General features: G+C 41.4%; 1 protein-coding gene across 1 annotated transcript in view; it reads left to right on the top strand.

Moving 5' to 3' along the window:
* PTPN14 (protein tyrosine phosphatase non-receptor type 14) overlaps positions 1-23262 on the top strand; it is a 110222-nt gene that overhangs the window by 26608 nt on the left and 60352 nt on the right. The window contains exons 2-3 of the mRNA XM_068675972.1: positions 13138-13462; positions 20872-21041. Coding sequence (XP_068532073.1) covers positions 13289-13462; positions 20872-21041 — 344 coding nt within the window. The 5' untranslated portion in view covers positions 13138-13288. The remainder of the gene's footprint in view (positions 1-13137; positions 13463-20871; positions 21042-23262) is intronic.

Here is a 23262-nt window from a genome sequence, read left to right as displayed (position 1 = left end):
GCCTAGTATGGTGTTTAATTGCAAATTAGCAATTTTTTCATTTCCTATGTCAGAACACCTGATGGAGTAGGAGGATCAACACAAGAAACAGGGTTCTTGTACTGTCTTTTAGGTTTTATTTTTGTGACCTTTTTGGATTCCCTCTCAATCCCCTATCTTTGTTTGTTTTGTTATTGTCATTTATTTTTTTTACCTGTTAACTTTTCTTCAAATTTCTTCATTTTCTTCATTTTTTTCCTCCCTCCTTCTTAATGAAGTCATGATTTTTTTAATAAACTTGAATATTTTGCAGTATTCTCTTTCCACTTGAATTCTAGGCTCTGTGATTTTAATAGATTTATATTATTTTTGGCATAAGCTGTATTATTAAGGGCCAGGTATATTTTACTCTGACAAGTTTATATATCAAAGCCTAAAACAAAACAAAAGACTGAAGGAATGTAGCAGCTTGGCAGCCACTGAGTACATACCCCCAAAGCAATGAAAACTGCTGTTATGGTATCCTGTAGTACTCTGATAGTATTCCATCAAATCTTCTTGGTTTGGGGCTGAGAAATACAAGGCTTTATGAGTAGTTCATGTTCGTTGCTTTTAGAAACTTTATAAAATTAGACAGGTATAATAACAATAAATTCATTATTCTTACAAGGATATCCTGAATTTGACGTGCCAGTATTTGACTTTGAACTGGAGTCTGACTTAGAAATGGAGGTTGTTTTGGAGATAGCCCCTCAGAAGGATTCTCCTATTTATGCTGTGTGAATGCCTGTGTTATATTTAGGCACTGAGAATACTTCTGGGCTGACTGTCCTGTGTTCAGCAGTGTGTGGGGTGGCTGGGGAAGATACGAGCTGTGCTTTCTTTCACAAGAGTAGAATCATAGACTCGTAGAATCGCTTGTGTCAGAAGGGACCCTGGAGATTGTGCTGGAAGGGACCCTAGAGATCATCTAGCTCCAGTTTGAGTAATTTGGAATCTTCCCAGTGATCTTATTCCCCCTGAAAAGGCTTCAGAGCTGAGCCTCTGAGTCTCATACAGCCCCACTGTGGGCTGAGGGGCTGTGCCGTGCCCGGCTGTGGCCTGGCCACCTTTAGCAGAAAGGGAGCATGATGGTGCTGTCCTGGCAGGGCTGGGCTCCCTCACAAGGCCCAGTAAAGGATGGCAATGTTGCTTCTTCATAGTGTCTGCTATGTGGTGGACTTGACTTCTCGTCCACCCTTCCTCTCCCCCGCCTTAAGTAGATCCAGTGTGAACTCAGAGCACTGAGGGCCTTGAGTCAGATTTCGTGTTTTCATTGCAGTCGGTTGGTGTCAAGTGGGAAGAGCAGAGCTGGAGCTGTCTCCGAGCTGAATCACACTGCATGGGGATTGCCAACGATTTGCAGGAGTTTCTCATTCCTTGCTCTGCATGGTCTTGGTAGTGGCTTTATCTGTCACTTCACCCCTGGCATCAGCTCGCTGAATAATTGCCCCGTGGTCCTTAGTAACTCTTTCAAAAGCACAGCTAATCATTTGATAAAAATAAAACTAAGTTTAAGGAGTGGGTGGGGGGGGGGCAGACCATTTACGCCTTGGCAAATTGATCTCAGAGCCTTGTCACGGCAAACAGAAATGATAAACTTCAGCAGCCATCAGAAGCACGGGTGGAATCCCAGCTCGCAGACATGTGGTGGGGAGCACTTCTGTCTCCCTTCCCACCACGGTAAGCTGCAGAGGAATGTGAGTGTCAGGCTTCAAGTGAAAGAAATGAGATGCTTCCAACTCGCTAACCAGAGACAGAATTACAGGAAGGGACATATGACATGGGCTTTCTTTGCTTGTTTTGGTTTTGTTCCTTGTTTTTTCTCTTGCTTCTCGTGGAGCTCCAGTTAATACCCAGTGTAAATGACAGGGATACCTTGTCTCTGTAAGCTTCTACAAGCCTGAAAACAGGATAAGTACATAGAGCTTGTTAAACCACTTTTTCTTCATCTCCACCTTCTTCTTACAACTGGTACTTAGTTATAAGAAAAATACAATTGTGTACTAATATTGTATTTTTCTTTGCTTGGATTCAGTAGCACTTCAAAGACCACTACAATGTATCAAAGACGTGTTTGTGCCACTGTGATATGCATGTGCAACAAGTACACCTACCTGTGTTCATGGAGAAGATATTCTGACTTTGTGGAAGTTGTGTGTTTTTTTTTTTTTTTTTTTTTTTTTTTTTTTTCCTGTGCAAATTCCTATTGTGCAGCTTAAATTTGGAGTAACTTTCCTATTTTTTATATGAGAGCTGAGAGCCAGGCTAACTTCTGTTTAAATCTGAATTATTTGAAAAGAGCGGTAAAATAAGATGATGTTAGTTGTTAATTTTTGTGTCCCTCTCTACTTTTATATAAAAAGTCTATTTTGTGAGCTCAGGAAGGTCACGAATTTACAAGTCAGTTTTGGCCCTATCTTGCTCCAGTCATATGTTAAAATGCTAATACGAAAATGGATTAACCAGAGCAAGGAGTAAAGCTGTTGCACTTTTAAAGAAGAATTTCTTTCCAACTCATGACCCAGTAAAAGTTTCTGCAAAACACTTCTCCCCTCTGAACTGTTCCAAAGCAACTACCTTCTTTAATAGGGTCAGTTAATAAGAATTAGGCTTTAATCTCATTAAGAGCTGATAACTTTATTTTGAATTATATTTGAGGTTATCATCATATGCAAAGGGCAAATAGGCCCAGACGGACTTACGGGGAAGGGTGGTAAAGCATTTATTGAAGCAGTGTCATAAAATATGAGAAAGGATGATATGCCACAGGTTTTAGAACTTATTTCAGCGGTTTTGTATATCAAGCTGCAACTTGGATTTTATCCTGCAAAAATGGTAATAATAAAATAATTTTACTAGCCTTCTGTACAAAGCTGTTTTTGTTAATGAGAATTAATGGTGAATAATATGTTACAGGAAATAAACTAAACTTATCTATTATAATATTTTATAATTAAAGAAGAAGATTACACTTCTTTATGAGGAAACTATATGGGATTACAGTTTGTACAATTCCTTCTGCTGTACATGCAGCTAGCAGTGCTTACTGAAATGCTGTGGAACCTTTCTCCCAAGGTTCATTGAAAGCTTTTGCAAAATGTACTAGTGGTGAAGGGTTCACGTTGATGGGCTTGTGTGGTACTTGAAGCATATGAGTTTCACTGTTTAAAATTGTTAGGAAAAAAGCACGACATCTGTTGTTAGTAATATCTCAGTTCCTATGTGCTATCCAACTCTGTGGTACCCAGGTAATTTTTTTCAAATACTGTTTATCAACGTGATGTGCAGAAGAGATGAAGGAAAAACATAGAGGGCTGCTCACAGAGAGAGGTCCCTTTGAAGCCTTGTAATTCTGAGATGCTGGTCAGAGAAGTCAGCTGCTTCAAAGAAAGCCCCCATTTTGGCCATAAATCCTACTCATAAGTATTTTGACTGTTTTAGGCCAGTGTTTAAGCCCACACAGTGGGCACTGGAAAATAATCCTTTAATACAGAAAGAAAAGTACAATTAGCTCATATCCGGCAGCTATTCTGTATTTCAGATGAGGTGTTTTTCTGTTTTGCTGTTGAAACAAGTGCAGTTATTCATAGGCCCTGGCTGCGTGATTTACATCAGGGCCTATATTCAGCAAAGATAACAGATTTACTTTCTTCATGCATGTGCCCACAATATAATCCGTCTTTGATAAAACTTGAAGGCATTTTTTCAGCATTTTGTAGCAGTGATTTTTTAATATATTGAGTAGCAGAGATGCTTTTTCCATGCAAGTTCAAAAGTTCATGTTGTGATCTGACATCAAATACCTTCTTATGTAACTAAATGTGCATACTTGCGGGTTAAGATGTGCAATGTGCATGATTTTTTTTTATTATTATTATTTTTCTTCTCTCTCTCCTCCTGCCCCCCCCATCAGATCTGACTCTGGTTCCTTACCTGTAGCCACACTTCCCCCCTCACATCATTCTGGTTCATTACCTAATATCTGAATGGGATTCATTGAGGCTCTCCCATAAAGTAGACCATTGCTATGAACTTCAAGAAACTGGAGAAAGCTTTACTCGTACTATAAGCCTGCAGGTATGGGTCTTGCTTCATTCGATGTCAGAGCCTGGTTACTGGCATCAGTGAGGAGAGCACTGGGTCTCAGTCCCTGAAGGAAGAGGGCAGATTTGTGGTTTGGAGGGGCCACTACACCGTTTACATTTGATTTGTTGCAAGTTGAATGTTTCTTGCTGTTCTTAACCCTCTTCCCCAGTTGCGCATGTGATTCTTCAGGTTCATGCCTGTACTTCAGTCCTGGTACTGGGAGCAGAGAGCCCTGAACTAATTGCACAGCACAAGATGCTGGGGACTGTGGTTCAGAGAGGCACGTGCTGGCAGCACCTGAAGCCTGCCTGGGTCTGGAGCCAGCCCCGTTGCATTCAGGAGTGCTGTGCCAGAGGTAAGGCCACATCCTGCAGGGTCTCAGCAGCGTGCAGCACTGTGTGAGTGCAGCCAGACAGCTGCTGGGCTCATCTGCATCACGGGACCCTTGTGGGCTCGCAGGTGTTGTGACTGTTCTGCTGCCTAGCCTTGAAGCGCTCTGCTGCAGTCCCCTAGCAAAATTCTGGTACAGAAATTAGACTGAAGCCAGCTCTTGAAAGTAGCTATTTTTTTATCTAGCATTCATCAAAGCAGCATAGGTGATGTCTGAAGTTGTGTGGTTTTTGTTTTTTTTTTTTTTTCCTTAATATTTCTAACAAACTTTTTATTGCATTGTTTGAAATTATAGAACTGACACCAGTGTGTAGTAGTGCACATTTAATTAGTGTGAATGTACGAGTGTGTACAACTTCACTCCACACCCAATTCAGTTACTTACCTCTACTGGAATTGCCACTTCTGCTCATCATGTTACCATTTATTTAGAACTTTTATTTGCGGTTTTACTCGTGTCTTTGTATCATGAAAGAATAATGAAAACACTAAGAAAATTTCCTGTTTTTCATTAGGCATATCTTTTGCTGTTTTTATGTTTTTGCATGCCTATCAATCGCATTTAGCAGGAAATGTAATCTCTTATAATCACTGTAGCTTTAGTCAGCCTGAAAGAGTTGAAACCCATCATAAAGGTGACTGTGAAAGAAAAAATGAATGGTGCCTGTAAATGTTGCTGTAAAATACAAACAAAAAGTGAATAATCTTCTCAGAAGTTTTAAGTCAGTTGAAAATAATTTATTCTAAATAGTTGAATTTGCTAGAAACAGTTAGCTTTTCCTGATCTTTGAGCCCCAGGTCCTTCTCTGCAGGGTTGCCCTCTGTGAGTTCTTCTCCCAGTCTGTGCTCCTGTCTGGGATTGCCCTGACCCAGGTGCAGCACCGTGCACTTGGGCTAGTGGAACCTCTTTATGCTCACATGGGCTTACTTCTCAAGCTTGTCCAGGTCCCTCTGGATGGCGTCCCTTCCTTCTGGTGTATCAACTGCACCACTCAGCTTGGTGTCATCTGCAAACTTGTTGAGGGTGTGCTCAATCCCACTGTCTTTGTCATTGATAAAGATATTGAATATCACCAGTCCCGGGAGAAACCCCTGAGGAACACCACTCGTCACCTGCCTCCACTTGGAGCCATTGACCATCACGCTCTGGGTGCAACCTTCAAGCCATGGTCTACCCATCAAATCCATCTCTCTCCAATTTGGAGACCAGGATGTCATGTGGGACCGTGTCAAAGGCCTTGCAGAAGTCCAGGTAGATAACATCGGTTGGTCTTCCCTTGTCAAGTGATGTAGTCACACCATCATAGAAAGCCACGAGGTTGGTCAGGCACAATTTGCCCTTGGCGAAACCATGCTGGCTGTCTCGGATCACCTCCTTGTCTTGCGTGTGCCTCGACATTGCTTTCAGGAGGACCTTTTCCATGATCTTGCCGGGCACAGAGGTGAGGCTCACTTCTCTGTAGTTCCCTGGGTCCTCCTTTCTCCTTAAAAATAGGAGTGTTCTATCCAGACTTTGTAATCTTGACTATATTCTGACAGGCATTCAATTCCAGAATAAGTTGCTTTGTTTTGGAAAAAATGAAAAATAAAAGTAGGTGCGTTTTGAGTCAACTTGCTATTCCAGGTAAAGTAACTTTGATTCTAGCACAGCTCTGTCATACAGGGAAGACTGGCCATCTAGTCTGGCTGTTTCCCTGCCTACTGGCACCTGAAGCTTTCCTTGGGCTGTGATTTCACAAACTGCCTAGCTGATCTTGCTCTTGTTCTTCCTTCTCTGAGCAGTGTGGTGCTGCTCTCTTCCCTGTGCCTGGTGGGTTGCTCATGGTGGACTCAGACATGAGGAGCCAAATATGATCCTATTCTTTTAGCAAGTTGGGGAGTTGAAGTGGCTCAACCAGGAGAAGATCCCAGCAGACTTCCAGAGTTGGCAGCAGACCAGCTGTGGCTGTTTGCTCTGAAATTAGGGTGGGGAAAAATGAGAGGAAAAAAAAAAAAAGGATCAGCACTTTCATCCCTCCCATTCCTGGCAGTGGTGAGCTCTTAGGTGAGACTACCTCCAGTACAAAACTGCAGCCTTGGACAGGTGCCATCAAGGCACCAATCATTCCTGGCTGCTTCTAATTTGAGGTCTTGCAACAACATAGGTGAGGTGCGAGAAGGTTGCGAGTGGTTAACTGCTGTACCCTGCGGAGCTGCGCCCTGCCGCCGCAGAGCTCGGCCGCGGAGCTGCGGCAAGTGCCTGGCACAGGCAGCCTGGGGAGAGAAAGCTGCTGGGGCTGGTGGTGTGTGCATGCCTTGGACTTTTTTGCTCTGTTTAGTGCAGCACAAAGTTCTGCTAGGTGTCCCTGTGAGTGGTAAAAGCTCCAGCTTCGTTATGTTCCTACGGATTAAGGCTGACTACAGTGGCAACCTATGTGCCATTTAGATACTTCATGCAGATCAGCTCCTGTCTTGACTGCGTGCAGTAACTCAGAATCCTTCATCAATAGCTGCATTAGAAAGACCTGTTTGTTGAAAGCAGTCTGGAGCAATGAGCGAGGAAGTAATGGGCAAGGTGCTAGTGTATGGTTCGGGAAGCTCTCATCACTTTTGTGGTAGACACTGTTGGACACTGACTTAGTGCCCTCCTCAAAAATACTTGGTACTTGTGCACCTTGACACGAAAGAGTAATTATGTGTCTGCCTACTGGGCTTTGATGTCCCCAAACTCCAGAGAGCTGCTCTGTGGGTGCATAAGAAAGGTGTTCTTAGACCAGAAGAGTTGGTATAGAAGGGGGGAAGGATGGGATAACAAAGCATCTAATAACATTTATGTAGGTATTTCAACAAAAGAGAAGAAAGAAAGGGTAGAATTTTGACTAGTCAAAATTGGAATTACTCTTTTGACTTGAACTACAGTTAAGCTGCTCAAGACAGTATATTTGTACCATGGAAAGTAGAATCTGACCCAAATGGGATACGGTAGAAACATATGACAACTTTGATATAAAAATATCTGTTACAGCAAAGATGGATCTCATGGAAAACTGGGAAGGGAAGCCTGTGATGAAGTTGTGGAAGTAGAAATGCCGAGATGATCTTTTGTTACTGTGTATGGGTACCTGGTGATGAACAGTGATATTAACAGCAGCTATGGTTTTCTGCTTTGAATGTCCTGAGTATTCCTTGGCCTTTCTTCATGCACATAAGCAGGGGATTACTCAATGCCTAGAGGCTTTCAAAGTTTTGCGTAAGATAAGATACTCATGCAGATGCTTAAAAAAGGAAGGGAGGAAAAAAAAAAAAGGAATGAAAGTGTAATTTGACTCTCTTCTAGAATGTAAAGGTGAGAATGTTATCGGTTTTACTACTTGGATTATGGTAATACTTAAATCTCCCCAAGAATTTTTAAAGATTTAAATGCCTGGGGATGAGGTCCCTGTTTTGCCAGGAGCTGTATGAATGAGTAGGTGAAAACAGTGGGTTTTCAGCAGAAGGCTTACATTATGTAAGGGTTGAAAACCTCTTCCATTGGTCCATGGGTGAATTTGACTCCTGAGGGTTTCTTAGGTTGTGTGGGAATGTCACCCATAACCGTGGGGGATACAGACTCCTTGCTAGCTACAAAAACACTCCGTGCACATTTTACCTGTGTGCTACCCTCCTCACGAAAGCAACCAAGTGGAGAGGAGGCTGTTTCACAGGGAGAGGCTTCCTCCCTTGGAGAGAACTCAGTGGAGAGATGGATTGTGCCACGTCCCGACTCCCATACGCTGTTATTTTTATTCTTCCCTAAAACCGTAGGCTCGCACCCTCCTTGCAGCGCACACCAAGCCCTGCGGTTTCGCGCCCAGCCCAGGGTTACATAGCTGCGCGAGGTGTGCTGCTGCTCCTGCAGTGCCAGGAATGCTGGAAGGGGGCCAGGCGCTGTTGGTAAATACAGGCTGCAGTTTGACAGTAATTGCTTTCTTCCTGGAGTTTCAGAAATTACATGCAAAAGCCAATGAAGTGAGAGAAAGCATTCTGTTTTAAGTGCATTTCGTATCAGATGCTGTTTTTGTTATTTTCACTCCTTTGAATGTAGCGCAGTAGTAGTATATACAAAGTCTGTAATAGAGGAGCAAGTCACATGCTTGGAAGTGTCCTGCAAGTTATCCTGGCCTTAATTATTTATAAGTCTCTCTTCTCTCCTGGTCTTTAAATAAATTTAAGGAAGAGAGCAAATGCTGTGCAACTGGAGCAGTGCCCTTCATCACGCAAAGGGGCTTCTGCCATATGACTTCTCCCTCGTGAAACACCGAGCAGCTTCCCTTTGTCTCTTCAGTCTGCCTTTTAAAAACTAGTAGTAAGAAACTTCAGCCAGCCCCAGCTGTCTTTAGGAGAGTGAAGGATTTTTTTTTTTGTACTTCTGGTTTCTTTCATTTTTAGGTTTGGAGAAGGCATAAAATTCAGTTACTTGCTTTTTGTGTACTGATGGCTTATCTGATTTAATTGTAATGTCTTGTAAAAGGGGAAAAAAACCCTATGTTCCACAGCCATTAACTTTATCCATAGGGCTTTTTCAAGCAAACAGTATAGGAAACAGGATTTCAAAGTCTGATAGCAAATGGGTTGGCTTGTTGTTCAGTTTTTCCCTGATTTGCTGAAACAATGTTAATATTTACCAAGAACCACCTAAGATATGGTGCCTCTTCATCTTTGTGCTGAAGAAACTGCATTTAGGATAGGTGCTTTTTAGAAAAGATGTTTTGATTTTCACAGTTCATATGTGATGCTTGTCATCAGGCTGTTTCAGAAGAAGTATTTTGTAGGGTGGAGTTGTCTTCTCAAATGTGTAAGCATGGAAATGAGCTAAAGGCTTACATGCAGTCAGAGCTCTCTGTTGGCCACTCCTGCCCCTGAAAATTACCTTGTGTGTGCAGTCCTGAGTGCACCCACACACCTGGCTGGCCTCCATGGATATACCATGGGCAGGAGCAGGCCGTGCATTGCAGGCCATGCAGGCCATGCAGTCACAGGATCACCAAATGGCCGAGGCTGGCAGGGACCTCTGAAGATCACCCAGTCCAGCTCCCCTGCTGAGCAGGATCACCTGGAGAACACATGGCACAGGATGGCATCCAGGTGGGTTTTGGATATCTCCAGAGGATGCTCCACAACGTCTCTGGGGAACTTGTCCCAGCACTCTGTCACCTCACAGCAAAGAAGTGCCCCTTCATATTCAGCCGGAACCTCCTGTGCTTCAGTTTGTGCCTGTTGCCTCTCGTCCTGTTGCTGGGCACAACTGAAAAGAGACCGGCTCCATCCTCTTGACACCCTCCCCTCAGATATTTGTACACATTGGTGAGGTCTCCCCTCAGTCTTCTCCAGGCAAAGCAGGCGCAGTTCTCTCAGCCTGTCCTTGTACGACAAGTGTTCCAGTCCTCTAATCTTCAGTCCTCAGGGACCCAGTTGGGTACCAGAGCACTGCCTGCCACCAAAAGATAAGATTTTTAGCAGGGGCCATATATTCACTGGATGAGTCAGGGCTAGGCACAGATTCTCTATGGTGCCTGGAAACTTGGCCGCAGTAGGGATGATTATTTTTCATTGAAAAAGGCGTGTTTGTCTGCATTCTGCATTTTGAAGAGTGGTGGGTGTTTGCTAACTTAATTTAACCTTAACATTTAACTTTCTGGCAAGTTTTTGGGAGAAGAACTCTACTTGTGGAAAAATTCAGCACTCTGGTAGACCACAACCCTTCTGTTTCCAGTCATCTTCTTTTTCTGTCATCTGCAGCAAGTAAAAATTGATAGTCCTGATGCTTTTTAGATTATGCAACCATAATGAGGCAAAAATACCCCGTTTCCTTTAAGAATCTGTAAATGACCAGGGCCTATAAAACTTAAGATTTCTTATTTAGAAAACTTGACAGAGACTTTGAAAGTGTCGGCTTAACAGAAAACCAAAACATAAAGCTGGTCCAACATCCAGAAGGTGTGTAAATAGAAAAGTTAGGCATGTGCATTGCATTGAGAATTAATGGTTATTACAGGCTGGACCAACTGGAGACAGTTAAGGCTGTCTCAGCCTTGCCATCCCAAGTGTGACATTTCATATGAAAGAGCTGTCATCAGGCTTTCATGTACGTGCAGGTGAAATGAAAATGTAACCCAAACTGTGTTACACAAAATGCATCCATAACCCATTTATGTGTCTACATCTTTAGAAAGTGGTGGTGGCATATCGCCCTCGATAGACTTGAGGAAAAAACTGTTACTTTACTAGTTCTTGAAAAGTGGAGGAAATACTGTTCTTGATTACCTAAGCAAATTGGGTGATACAATTTACAGAAATTTGTTTGCAATCCATGTTAACATTTCCATTCCATGAGAACTGGTGGCTGTATTCTGGAATAGTATGTCTGTACGCAAGTGTTCTGCAATGGCTGACCAACAATAGTTGGATTATTCAATTTTTCTCGTAAACAAGGCAAATCAGGCAAATAATTTTGGCAAACAAGGCAATTTTTTACTAACACTGATTTCACCTCTAGGCTACTGTTATCTATGCGATTACTGTACAGGGGATGGTTCATGTTCTGTAAGGAAATGTGTGCAACTTACACTGATGCAAGATAAGTTTTTTTTTTTTTTTTTCTAATTGAATTGGCTAGCTAAAACTCTTTATGTGTCCCACTTAAAATAATCTGCAAAGCCAGAGACTGAACAAGAATACTGTTCTTGATAAGCCACAGTCCTCCCCACCCTTCATTCTTTGTAATTTCCTTCCATTCTTCCCACTTTTCAAGTTTCTATTCTAGTTTGGGGTAGGTTGATAAGAAAAATAATTGCCAAATAGCCAAGGGTTAAAGCATTAGCCTGGCCTGTGTGTTGATGCACAGATCTTCTGCGTTCTCCTGAGCGATCTTGAACAAGCTGGCTGATGTTTGTTTCAATTCCTCTTCTGTGAATCATAGATAATATGTCCCTGCCTCATCAGATTGTTGTGAGGATGTATTAATTTGTGTTTGGTGGCTTCTGATGTTACAGTGATGCAAGGTATGCATGCAATCATGAAAATATTAAATTATGTCTGTACTCACAAAAGTCAGAAACAAGAGATTATAAAGTACAGCAGCGAGTTTGATAGGTTCGTTTGTACTTCAGTCAAATAGTAAATGGCCCTTCTGAGTCTGTAGGCTTTTCTATCCTCAAGCCAGTAGATTACCAGGGTACTTGCACACCTCAGCCATGAGGAGTTGCCTGTGTTTTTCTATCTGTGGTTTTGGTTTGGTTTATCTTGCCCTCTCTCTCTCAAAAAAGCCAAGATGTACTGATTTTGGAATATATACTTAATCAAACGTGTGATGGTTATGTTTCTAGTATAGTGATAATCACTGCAGTCAGTTGGGCTGCTTCTAATAATCTCCAGAGCAACTGCATTCGGTAAACCCTGATTCATGCGGTTCTGTGCCAGATGCTGCATGTGGGCAGCGTGCTATCTGTTGGAAATGTCATGGTAGCTAAATGCTGCACGCTCTGCTGGCAGTGCTTCCTGTCATGTCCCTTCAGAAATGGGAGCTAGCTTTTGTTTTTGCTATTATTTGTTAAGAGAAATGGACTTTTAAATGCCACTGTTTCTGTTCCTCCATCTCTCTCTCCAGAATATTGAAACAAAACCAGGAAGGCTTGGTAGCAAGTGATTTCTGTTTTCCATTTCATTCATGCCTGCATGTGGAAAGTGACGCTGTAAAGGTGGTTATGCCTGTGCAAAGGCTTTATTTTGGTTTAGCTTGAACTTGATCCAATCTAAAAAGTTAAAAAAAAAAAAAAAAAAAAAAGTGGATCTTGCAGATGAGGATCATATGTTATTAGATGTCCTTATTCTTTACCTTTAGTTCTTCTGTCTATTTTGTATTTTGGTTTAATGTTTGCACGTGTCCCCGATAAATTTCAGGAGTAGTAATTAGAAACAATTTCTAGAATGTGTTCTCTTCCTCCCACTCGGTTTTACCCTCGCCTCTGACAGCTGTTATTGCAGTTACTCATTCCACCTGAAATGGTGAAATGCAGGACTGCTTTGGAGATGGAAGTGAGCAAAATGTCAGGAATTGCCTCAGAGGAGCCCTCCCTGTGATGTCTGGGATGCTTCTTGCCTTTCACATGCATACCTAGGTTTGATTTTCAGAGGTGCTGAGCACCCGCATTTCCTGCTGACTGCAGCCAGCCTTTCTTCTTTCAAACTCACACCTCTTTTAAATGCTTCTTCCCCTCAGCTTCTTAAGCTAGCTTTCAAAGCTGGCCTGGGGGTACCAAAAACTTAACTTAAAGATTATGTTATAGACCCCTGTGGTGGGGGAATGGTGGGAGAGTTAGCACCTCTGGGTATGTGCCCTGTAGAGTTGCTCTTTGTGTCGAGCTTCTTGTAGAATGACTTTGCAATTAAATTCATGCTTTAAATTCAGCGCCAAAGTAGAAGTTTTGAAAAGATTTGTCGTAGAATGTGGCTTTTTGGGGGGAGATGTAGTGAGTGCCTGGCAATCTGGTGTGTGGAGGTGTTTGTTTTATGAGCTTGAATGTTGCTGTTTTCCTTTAAGCTTTTTTTTTTTTTTCTGTTCCGCTGAAATTTAGGAACCTCTTATTTCACACTTAACTCTACTTATTTGTATGTGTTTTGCAGGAATCCTGTGGAGCCCGCCCTGGGAATGGGCATCCACCTCCACTTCTGGAGGAGAGTAACGCCAATTGAAGAAGCCTTCAAGGCGAGCCAACGAGTGTGCTGATACTCTCAGAAGAGCGAAGGGAAGGGACGACCTTCCAGGCCAACAGCCATGCCTTTCGGGCTGAAACTACGACGGACGAGACGCTACAACGTCTTGAGCAAGAACTGCTTTGTGACACGGATCCGTCTGCTGGACAACAATGTCATCGAGTGCACCCTCTCTGTGGAGAGCACGGGGCAGGAGTGCTTGGAAGCTGTTGCTCAGAGGCTGGAATTACGTGAGGTAAGAGTAGCCCGGGAAAGACCATCTGTCACTTTATAATTTGACGCATTTTTAGCTCAGGCAGTCTGTTCATTTGAATTGTGTTATTCATATTGCTGGCCAGATATGATCAACAGCTGCAGCTTGGACAAGCGTTTTCTGGTTGCATGAAGACTGGAGATAGAACAATACCCAGGGTTTCATGCTGTTGCTCTTTCACTGTGCATTTGAGAGCTTTTTGTATTATTAAAATGAATTTTCTTTTCTTAGTAAAGGATGGGTCTTACTTTCTGAATTGGGATGCTAGTGGGCCAAGTTGCAGTCATGTTTATTTGAATGTTATCCTAATTTCATTGACACTGTTGAACTATGCCAGTAGGAAGGAGATCGCTGGCATTTAAATAGCCACCTTGACATAAATATATTCTTGTTACTAATGTACTGAAACAGGCAGTAGTTGTGTTATAAGCCAGAGCAACTAGTAACAGTTTGAGCATGTTTTTTTCTTCCTTTTGTTTAACTGAAATATTTGGCATCTGAAGCACCAAGAGTCTTCTTTTACATTCCCAATATTTCTGAAAAAGTTAAGAAACACAGACTTTTCTTATTAAAGACTGAAATCTTTTATTTTCTTGCTGTAGAGTTCAGTGTTTAACTCTTGAGCCCTTTCTAGAGGGGCTCAAGCTCACTCCAGTACATGGCACAACTGAACAGTCTTTTCTTACCTTCTGTGGACTCATTATGTGTATCCTGCATGCTTCTAGGCTTTTGCAAACCACAAATTGAAAACCGTTGCCTGGGAATTGCTGTATATTGTCTGGCTGTCCTGATGGATGCTTTCTATAAGGACAGCTGGGAACTCTGTTAATCTTGCAGTGTCTTATATTTGTTCATATAGGGCCTTTTGTAGTGGTGGCAACTGGAAGGTAGAATACAAATAGCTAGTACAGATGAAAAATAATCACTCATTTTAGTATATCAGAAATGATAAAGAATGAGAGAGTAATTTTACTGTGCGTGTCTGCAAAAGAGGCAGACCAATGTGCAGGCAGGAATAGGGCTGAAGCAGAATATTGTGTTTATTTATTTTCAGAAGAGGATTTTAGTAGAAGTATTTTTACTACCCCAGTCTTCTAGGTGTGAGGAGTTCCTAGTAACTATAAATGATTTTTTTTTTTTTTCCTGTTGGTGGTACTTTAGCCTCCTTACAGAGGCTAGGTCTTTCCCTCTTCTTCCATTGCAGAAAGGAGTGAAATGAATGAGGTGATTCTCCTTGTATTCCTTATGGGTTTTTCTAGTTGGCGCAGCAGAGATGTGGGGCCTAATGATGCTTTTGATGCAGGTCCACCTGCATTTGCAAACAATAGTTCTGTCAGTGGGTTAACATTTTTCTTCACAAAGCATTTTATGATTTCAGAACATGTTTTGTTCCAAAGGGGAACAAAGCCTGAAGTTTCAAAATTTTCCAGAGAAAGAGATCAGACAGTGGAGTAGCAAAGGAAGTTGTTTTGGTCAGTATTCAATTTCATGGGGGCTTTGTATTGCCTTGGTGTTTTCTTTCATTTTCAAAATTGTTTGTGTCACGTAAAAAGAAATGTCAGCACAAAAAGTTTGTGTTCCAAGATGAAAAAATATTTTAACAACGCAGGAGAGAATGCTTTGATGTTGTTGGAACATTTTCCCCTTCTTTCATCACCCTCCGCGCTTTTTTTCCAAACAGAATTTTGGCAACATTGAACCAATTTTGTTAAGTTCAAATTTCAGCAGTGCAGCATATTTTAACAGATCTTTTTTTTTTTTTTTAATTATTATTATTTCCCTTCTCTTATGATTGATTCTGGCAGTATCTACTGCTTCTTTAAATGTTTAGGAGCGAAGAGAATTACCTACCTCTTCAACCCTGAGAGGGTCTCCCTGCAACCTCTCTGCTCATCACATAAGAAATAGTTGGAGCTGGCAAGCTCGGAGGTGCCTATTGCTCTATGCTGTCCTTTCTCTCTGACCCTAAATTCAATTCTTACTCTGACCGTCTAGTCTTCCTAGCATGGTTTGTGGGGAGAGAAGGCTAATGTGATCATTTGGTGACTGTTCATGACCCTCTCTAAGCCTTCCATAATTGTACAATTCACTACCAAGTAAATTTCACAGAAAAGGTCAAAGGTGTTTTCACAAAGTTTACACTTGTAGATTTCTGCTACTAGGTAACTGGCTAGAGGAGAGAGACCTGTGTACTGGTGTAGGTGGTCGAGGTATGAGTGTACTGGTCGAGGAGGAAAAACAGCTTTGCAAGAATCCATGTTGGAAAGAGACTCTATGAATTCCCTAAATGCGGCAAAAAACTTTTATGGCATATGAGTAAGGCAGAAACCAAGTTTCATTAAATCCCATGCTTACAAAACTGTTAAAATCCTGTTTGTTTCCTCCATGCAGCCTCAGGTAAAAATGTCTGTTCTCTTAAAAATAACCAATTTTTGTCGGATGCTTTCATTTGCTCTTATATTGAAATAAATCCCAGGTGTATCCCAACTTTTCCCTTTGTGGTAGGAATGTATACATTTCACTTGAGCTGATTTCTTAGAAATAAAACAAAAAAAAAAGCTGTTTGAAGCCCCTGCCAAAAAGCAAAACTGTTTGAGATGACTGTATGTATTGTTGTGAAGGACTGTCAATCATTACACCACACATAACTGAAAAACAGTATCTAATGGATTATGCATATTTCTATTTGATCTCTGGGGAATGCAGCTCCCTCCCTGACTGAGTCAGGGTTCAAGAATAGGTCAGTAGAAAGTGTAGCCGTGTAACTCCTGTAAGATCTGGTTTTATCCTTTTTCAGCAAAGCTCTTGACAAAGCATCAGGTCTTGTAGCTGAACAGTTACCAGTTCCAATGAAATGAGCTCTTAGGCAAACATAATGTAAAAATGAGAAAAGGAGGAGGGGAGAGAAAGGGGAAAAGAGGACACATCCTCTTAGAGTCTTGTATGTGTGTGCACAGATTATAATTTTTTTTTAATCTAATGACATTTTTCTCTTTGAATGAAACTGAGTGAACTTGCTTAAAATAAGCTGTACAAATCTGTTGTGGGACTTTGTTTCTCCGTTCTGTTCTTTGTTAGCATGGCATGTTAGCATGGCATAGCTTAGCATGGTCTGATGTACTTTAAGGGTTGGTCTGTGTTTTTTTTTTTTTTTTTTTATTTTGGATAGGAAATGGGATGGGCAAAGACAGCTGGGCAAGAAGGTCCCTTCTAGCCAAATTTACCCTTGGATGCTGAATCCCACAGTGGTAGTTCCAGCAGTGCAGTGTTGTAAAACCCAGCCACAGCAATAGGATGTAAGGCTGAGCACTGACTACTTCTCAGATCTCACCATTTGCTGCTGTTCTGGCCTTTTTTCCTTTTTCTTCCCCCTGGAAGATCCCCCGTCTTCGGTGGGCAGCCCATGTAGGGCCGCTGGCTTGCCTCAAAGTTTGGCTTGGTCGAACTTGTCTCGACAGCGAAGCTGGGGCTGAGCTGAGGCAGCGCTTGCACGAGAGGCCTTCTAGGAACAGTTGGCTGCCGTAAATGGTGCCTTCCCTCTGAGCGAGCGCTCCGGGACAGCGGAGTTTAATGCTTTTTGCCTGGAGGAGCTGGAACTCTGCCTCTTCCTCGAGGATAAATATTTAGTTGGCTGCTTAACCAGATGCCTTAATAAACACCGAGTCTGTCTTGCTGGATTTTTTTGAGTGAGACTTGCTGGTTTAGTGAGTGTCTGTAGCCTGGTGGTGTTGACAATCCTGCTGATTTTGCCTGGCAAAAAGGCAAGTGTGGACTCAGGCAAAGAGGCAAGTCCTCTGGACTTAGGAGCACGGCTAGCAACAAGTACAAAATGATTGCGTTGTCTCCTGAACTGACAGATACCTTTTTTTTGTTTTGTTTATTTTCCCTTTTTAAGCCCTTTAAGCACCATTTTTACTGTCCAGTTTTCTGACTTGCTGAATTTCAAAGATCACCTTTTCACTTGGTGCCATTTGGGTGCACAGGTTCTCTGGTTCAAACCACATCTCCTGCACTAGCATGAGCCGGGTCTCCTTGTATCATGGATGAAGTGTTTGGTGCCTGGTAGGTGGGGAAAATTCTAAAACTGTAAGAGAAAATTCACGCAAAATGTTCTTGCAGGTTTCTTCTTGCATTTGAAGATTAGGCAGGCCAAGAACACTAGCAACTGAAGCTCTTTGTGCACAAAGTGGATGAGTGCGTGTATATGCTGTGTTACAGAAAGCTTACCATCAGGGGGTATCACCAGAGTCCCTGGCTAGAAGAAGAAGGTTTTCCAGAAGTGAAGGCATCATTTATTTCCTGAGCCACTTTGCTGATTTTGCCTCCTACAGCAGCCCGTGTTGCTTTAGAGTCTCACAGGAGTGGGTGTTGATATTTATTCCATGAAAACTGGAATGGAGTTGGTGGTTTACATGGATGGACAAACAGACCAGCTTCTGGAATCAACCTTGTTTTCAATCAACTGCTTCTAGATGAAAAAGTTCCAGTGTTTTTATTATCCTCTCAACTCATCTGTGGGTTGTTTGTGCTGTAAAAATGTGTTGTGGGCTGGAGTGTGTGGCAGGCAGCACATGACTGAGGCTGTCTGCAATATCATGTGGCTGGTCACAGCACCCTGGACTTGAAGGTCCAGCTATTGCCAGTCCCATGTTCCTCTGGTTGTGTTCAGGAACTGCTGATGTCCCTTGGGTAGAGGGGTCTCTTCAGGCGTTTGCAGTAGTTGTGGAAGTCCTTCTACACAGCACGCAGTTCAGAAATGCTGACATTCTCAAAAATAAAATTCCCAGCAACTGGAAGCTGGAATTCAGATAACTGTGTTGCTCATCTCTTCCCAAGTGCATGCATTTGTGACTTGATCTCTGCTCCGCAGTCTATGTTTAATGTAATTGCTTGATCCTCTGCAGGCCGCTTTCCAGGAAAACAGACGTCTTTTGGCTGTGTGAAATGCATGCTTGCCGTGGGGCACTCTGCTGCATCTGCTCTGCTCTAGAAGCTTAGATCTTGCATTCCCTTCGCTTCATATTGCTTGAAAGTGATTCAGATTTTCTTTTTCTTTTCTTTTTTTTTTTTCCTGGATGCGGTATGTTAAGAGCCTTCTACTGTAGCAAATCAGCATTTTTGTAGCCCCCACTGCTCAATGTGGTGGAGACTGCTCAATCAAGCTGTTTAATTGTAATACCCTCAATCCCTTTGAATAATTGTTTTAGACTTCAGACTGCAAGTTGACGCAGCCGATTCAGTTGCTCAGATGTTTAAAAAGTACTTGACACTGAAAACTGGGGTCCCAGGTAATGTGGCTGTTTACTTTTTAAGGTAATACGGAAGATTTGTGTTCACAGATCTGCACAGTTTCTTGCTGGGGATGAGCTGCCCTGTGCTGATTTTTCAAGAGTTCATATATTAAAGGATTTCCTTTATGAGGTGGTGAAATCACTGTGTGTTTTTCTGCTCTCACATGAATTCTTTTCCTTTATTGTCTCCATTGTCCCTCCCACCTTCATTTTAATCTAATTACTATCACAGTCAGCCGGTCCTAAAGAACTTCTAATCAAGCAATGTCTCCATAGGGAGTAGACATCTATCAGTGTATTAGTGAATTTTTGTTTTCAGCTTATCCTATGGGAGATGCTGGCTTCTTGATTTATTTATGCCCTGAAATTGATGGATTCATTGGAGATGCCTTCTCTTCAAAAAGGAACCAGCTTGCTACACTGTACCAAACTAAGATTAAAGAGAAACGACTAAGCAGCGTACAAGGTTTGACATGCTTAATTGGGGGATCAAGTTGAATTAGTTATCTCTTCAGCTATGTGCTAGTCTGGACATTCCCAAACTTGGAATTATGTACGTGATGAGACCATAAAGTAAATACACCTGTACTATGATTCACGGTTTTTGCATACAATATTTACATGCTGTCAGCTATAAAAAAAAAAAAAAAAAAGAGCAATGTTGCCTCTGCTGCTTTGTTTTAACTTTCAAGCAATTACGTTATTAATACTGCATTAGTTGCCATGTCCTGTATGCGAAGTCATTGTAGATGCAATGATTTTTAGAGAAGTATCCTTTCCCAAGTGAAACAGGCTGGTCATGGGTACTTTTGCAAAGATTAATGTTGCTATTTGTCTTCTGACAAGAGATTTTTGAAAGTGAGAACATCTGGGAAATTCAGTTGGAGAAATCTTGATGGTTAATTTCTAGACCAAACTTTTTGAATGGATTAAAAGTAATTTCAAACGAAAACTTTGTAAGACAGGCCTCAAGGCTTTTTTCCTCTTCTTTCTCCAGTATTTTCATTTAAAATATGGTGCTGTGTATAAAAGAATGTGACTGCCTGTGGAAGGATTGTTGTCCAGTTAAATTATAATAACAAAATAAGTATTTCAGAGTGAATCTAAACTTACAGAAACTACTGGGAAGTTTTTGTTGAATAGGAAGTCAGTTGGATTAAGCCTCAAGAAATAAATATTTTGACATAAAACAACAGAAATATGCAGAAATAATGATCCTACTTTCAGCTCCTAAATCTGCTTGGTGTCCAAAAAGTTCCTTTTGCTGTTTCAGTTTGATTCATTTCAGTGTTAATACAGAGTCAAATTTTGTATTGAGGGCATTGCTGGAAATATGATGCTGTCAGCTGAAATATTGTAGAAAAAATGTTGGTATGAACTTCACAGTTAGGGCTACAGTCAGATTTCCAAGTAAGGAATGGCTTTTTTTCCTTTATTAAACACAAATGCTTCTTTTGCTGCTTTTTCTTCATATCTCTAGTTGTGGTAATTGCTGTTATTTGTAACATACGTCTTTGGGCAGTGCTGATGATGTGGGTTTAATCTCACAAATGCTTTTTAAATTGTTATATTTTAATAAAGTGTGCATTATGTTCTGTATCAGGAAAATGGTTCTGGTATTGGTAGATAATTGTTGATATGTATATAGGTCTGCATTATTTCTGTGTAGTTGGAAGAGTTGCCTTGTCCTTTGATTGCAGTGGGCCTGATCTCATGAAGTCTCTGTGCTTTGATTAAGACTTAGCCTTTGCTGTCTGTTCACAAGGTGCAGGAGTAAGCAAGTCAAATAAAACTGAGCCAGGCACTTTCTGTAAACCATTTGTTACCTGTGCCATAATCTCAGACAGACCTCTTTAGTATATGTTTGGAGACATAAGAGAGTTGATAGTACTGCGTGAAGTCTATTGCAATATTAATTTGTCTTCAAGGCTGTTCTAAAAGGCACAGGACAATAAAATAAATAAAAAATTGCTCTCATGCTGCATATGGGAATAGAAAATTTGACACAATGCCATCTGTTCTTATTTGCATTTGTTGTTGGTTTATGTGTGTGGTCTAGCTGAAAAAGATAAACTGACACTATTTTGTTTCTTTATCTAGACACACTACTTTGGCCTTTGGTTTCTCAGCAAGAGCCAGCAACTCCGCTGGGTTGAACTGGAAAAGCCTCTGAAGAAGCAGCTGGATAAATTTGCCAATGAGCCTTTGCTTTTCTTTGGGGTAATGTTCTACGTGCCCAGTGTTTCCAGACTGCAGCAGGAGGTAACAAGGTATGTGGATTCCCTCTGTTCACACAGTGGTGTTATAGCTGGGAGGCAACAGACAGTTGCTCTGTTTCTGGCATTCAGTATTTGCTCAGGTATCATCTGGTTCTTTTCCTTTCCTGCCTACAGTCCAAATGAGAAAAAGAAAGAGATCACCACTAGGTTATACCTGTTAGGGGAAAAAAAAAAAAAAAGAGGTACAAGTATTGGTGAATGATTGTATGTGGTAAACTGCAGAAACAAAAAAGGACTAATAGATACACATTTAAAACTCTGAAATATGTTTTAAAAGGGACCACACTGACCATACTCTTCTTTAACCTCCCAGTGATTAAAAGAAAGCCATAGAGAGATGACTTCTATATACATTTTTAGTTTATTATTCTCTTGTGCTTTGCTGCTAGTGAACTTTGGTTTCTTTTCTGGGTTTTGCCCATCCCATTCCTGGTCTTTCCCCTTATAGTTCACAAGAGGATTAAAATTGTTAGAGGGTATTAGTCCTTTAATTATGATCAGGGTGTACCTTTGCAAACAATTTATGTGGGAATTACTTTTTTATTCAGAGCCCTGTGCTGTGGTTGTAACAATGCAACTGTTTTGAGGGGCTGTTCTTGTAAACCACATCACTGTGGTTTGCTCACATCTGTGTTGTATTTGGGGGGGAAAAAAAAGCCCACCTCGCCCCAAAAGGGGTGGGCTTGTTTTCTTTTTAACCAAAGTTATTTCATGTATCTGGTTTAGAACAAAGTTGCATCAGCACAACTGTACAATGTGAGGTCGAGACTGTAGTAACTGGGTAAGGAGTACAGGCTGGCAGAAGCTTTCTTTACCAGCCTTGAAAAAATGTCCTGTTGCTGCAAATGTGAAATGCACCACATGGTCATCGTATCTAAAAATGATGTATAAATAGTTGAGAAAGAGTGGAATAATTCTAGAAAGTGTGCAAGATGTGAAATATTCTGGGGATTTGCAGATAGTATATTTTAAAGAATATAAAGGATTTTTTTCTTAACACTGGACTGGGGAATTGGGTAGGATGTGAAAGATGTGATTTTTAAAATGACAAATGTGAAGAAGTCTCTTGACTACTGTTTGTGCAGAATTCTTGCCAAACAGTGGGCTGACACCATAGAACAACTTCCATTTCCGCGCAAATAGATTTGAGACTGAATGTCAATGGTTATCTGTAACCATGTGTTCCTGTCTTGTGTGCTTTGGGAGAGGGAAACATCACATTGTTTCCTTCAAAATTAATTAATGTGAAGTCAGAATGTCTGATTTTTTTTTTCTTCTGTTGCTCACATTTGTTAGCACAGTCCCGGCCTAATTGTGTGCAAGGAACAATTGTAGATACTTGGATGCTATTATGTCTTCGAGCTGCAGCCTGCAGTGCTGATTGCTCATCCATAGCTCACCTGCAGAGGTATATTTGCTCATGCTGCACAGGTTGGTAATAACAAAACATTTCAGCGACAATTGAACTTCACAGCACTCTCAATTTGAGTGGCTGCTGATTTTTTTTCTTTCTGATGTGATTGATAACATAAGCTGTAGAGACTTACAAGTGCCTCTCATATTTCTTTGAATATCTACAGCAAAAACAGCAGCTTCCTAAATGGACCTCAGGTACAGAATAGCCTGTTAAGATTTGTTTTTTGTCTCTTGAAAAGGAATTGCTTCACTGTAGGTGTTGTAATAGCAACAAACCTTCAACTGTGCAATTCTAGGTAGATGCAGTAAATCTCAAGTTCAAAGTGATGAGTGGCAGGGACATGGAGAACTGTTCTGAAGGAAATGGCAGAGGAAAGCATAGTCTGAAGTGTGATTAGATGGACAAATTGGGTTGGTTTCTAGGTTTCTGGGGGGCTTCACTTACTCTTGGTAAATAGATTAAACATTTGTTTTGAAATTGAGACTAGCTGCTTTTGGGGTTAGACTTGATTACCTGTGATAGTGAGACAGGACTTGCCTACTCTGTGCATATGTGTTTGACTTTTCTATGTGTGCATGCAAATGACAAATCTGTCTTAAATGCAAAACTTCTGATCAAGCACTCATGTCTTTCTGGGAAGCTGCACAACCACCTCAAACAAATAAATCCAACCTCAAAACAAAAACATCACCAAAGGCTGAAGCTGCGAAAGTAGTGACAGTGCTGCTAGCGTTGAACCTGTTACCTGTGTAAGCTCTTCGTGATGGAAACATCTCTAACTCCAAGCTTTCCTGG

Source organism: Anas acuta, chromosome 3, assembly GCF_963932015.1.
Source record: "Anas acuta chromosome 3, bAnaAcu1.1, whole genome shotgun sequence".
Lineage (NCBI taxonomy): Eukaryota > Metazoa > Chordata > Aves > Anseriformes > Anatidae > Anas > Anas acuta.
The sequence above is the reverse complement of the archived record's forward strand: the minus strand, read 5'-3'. Positions and strand labels throughout refer to the sequence as shown.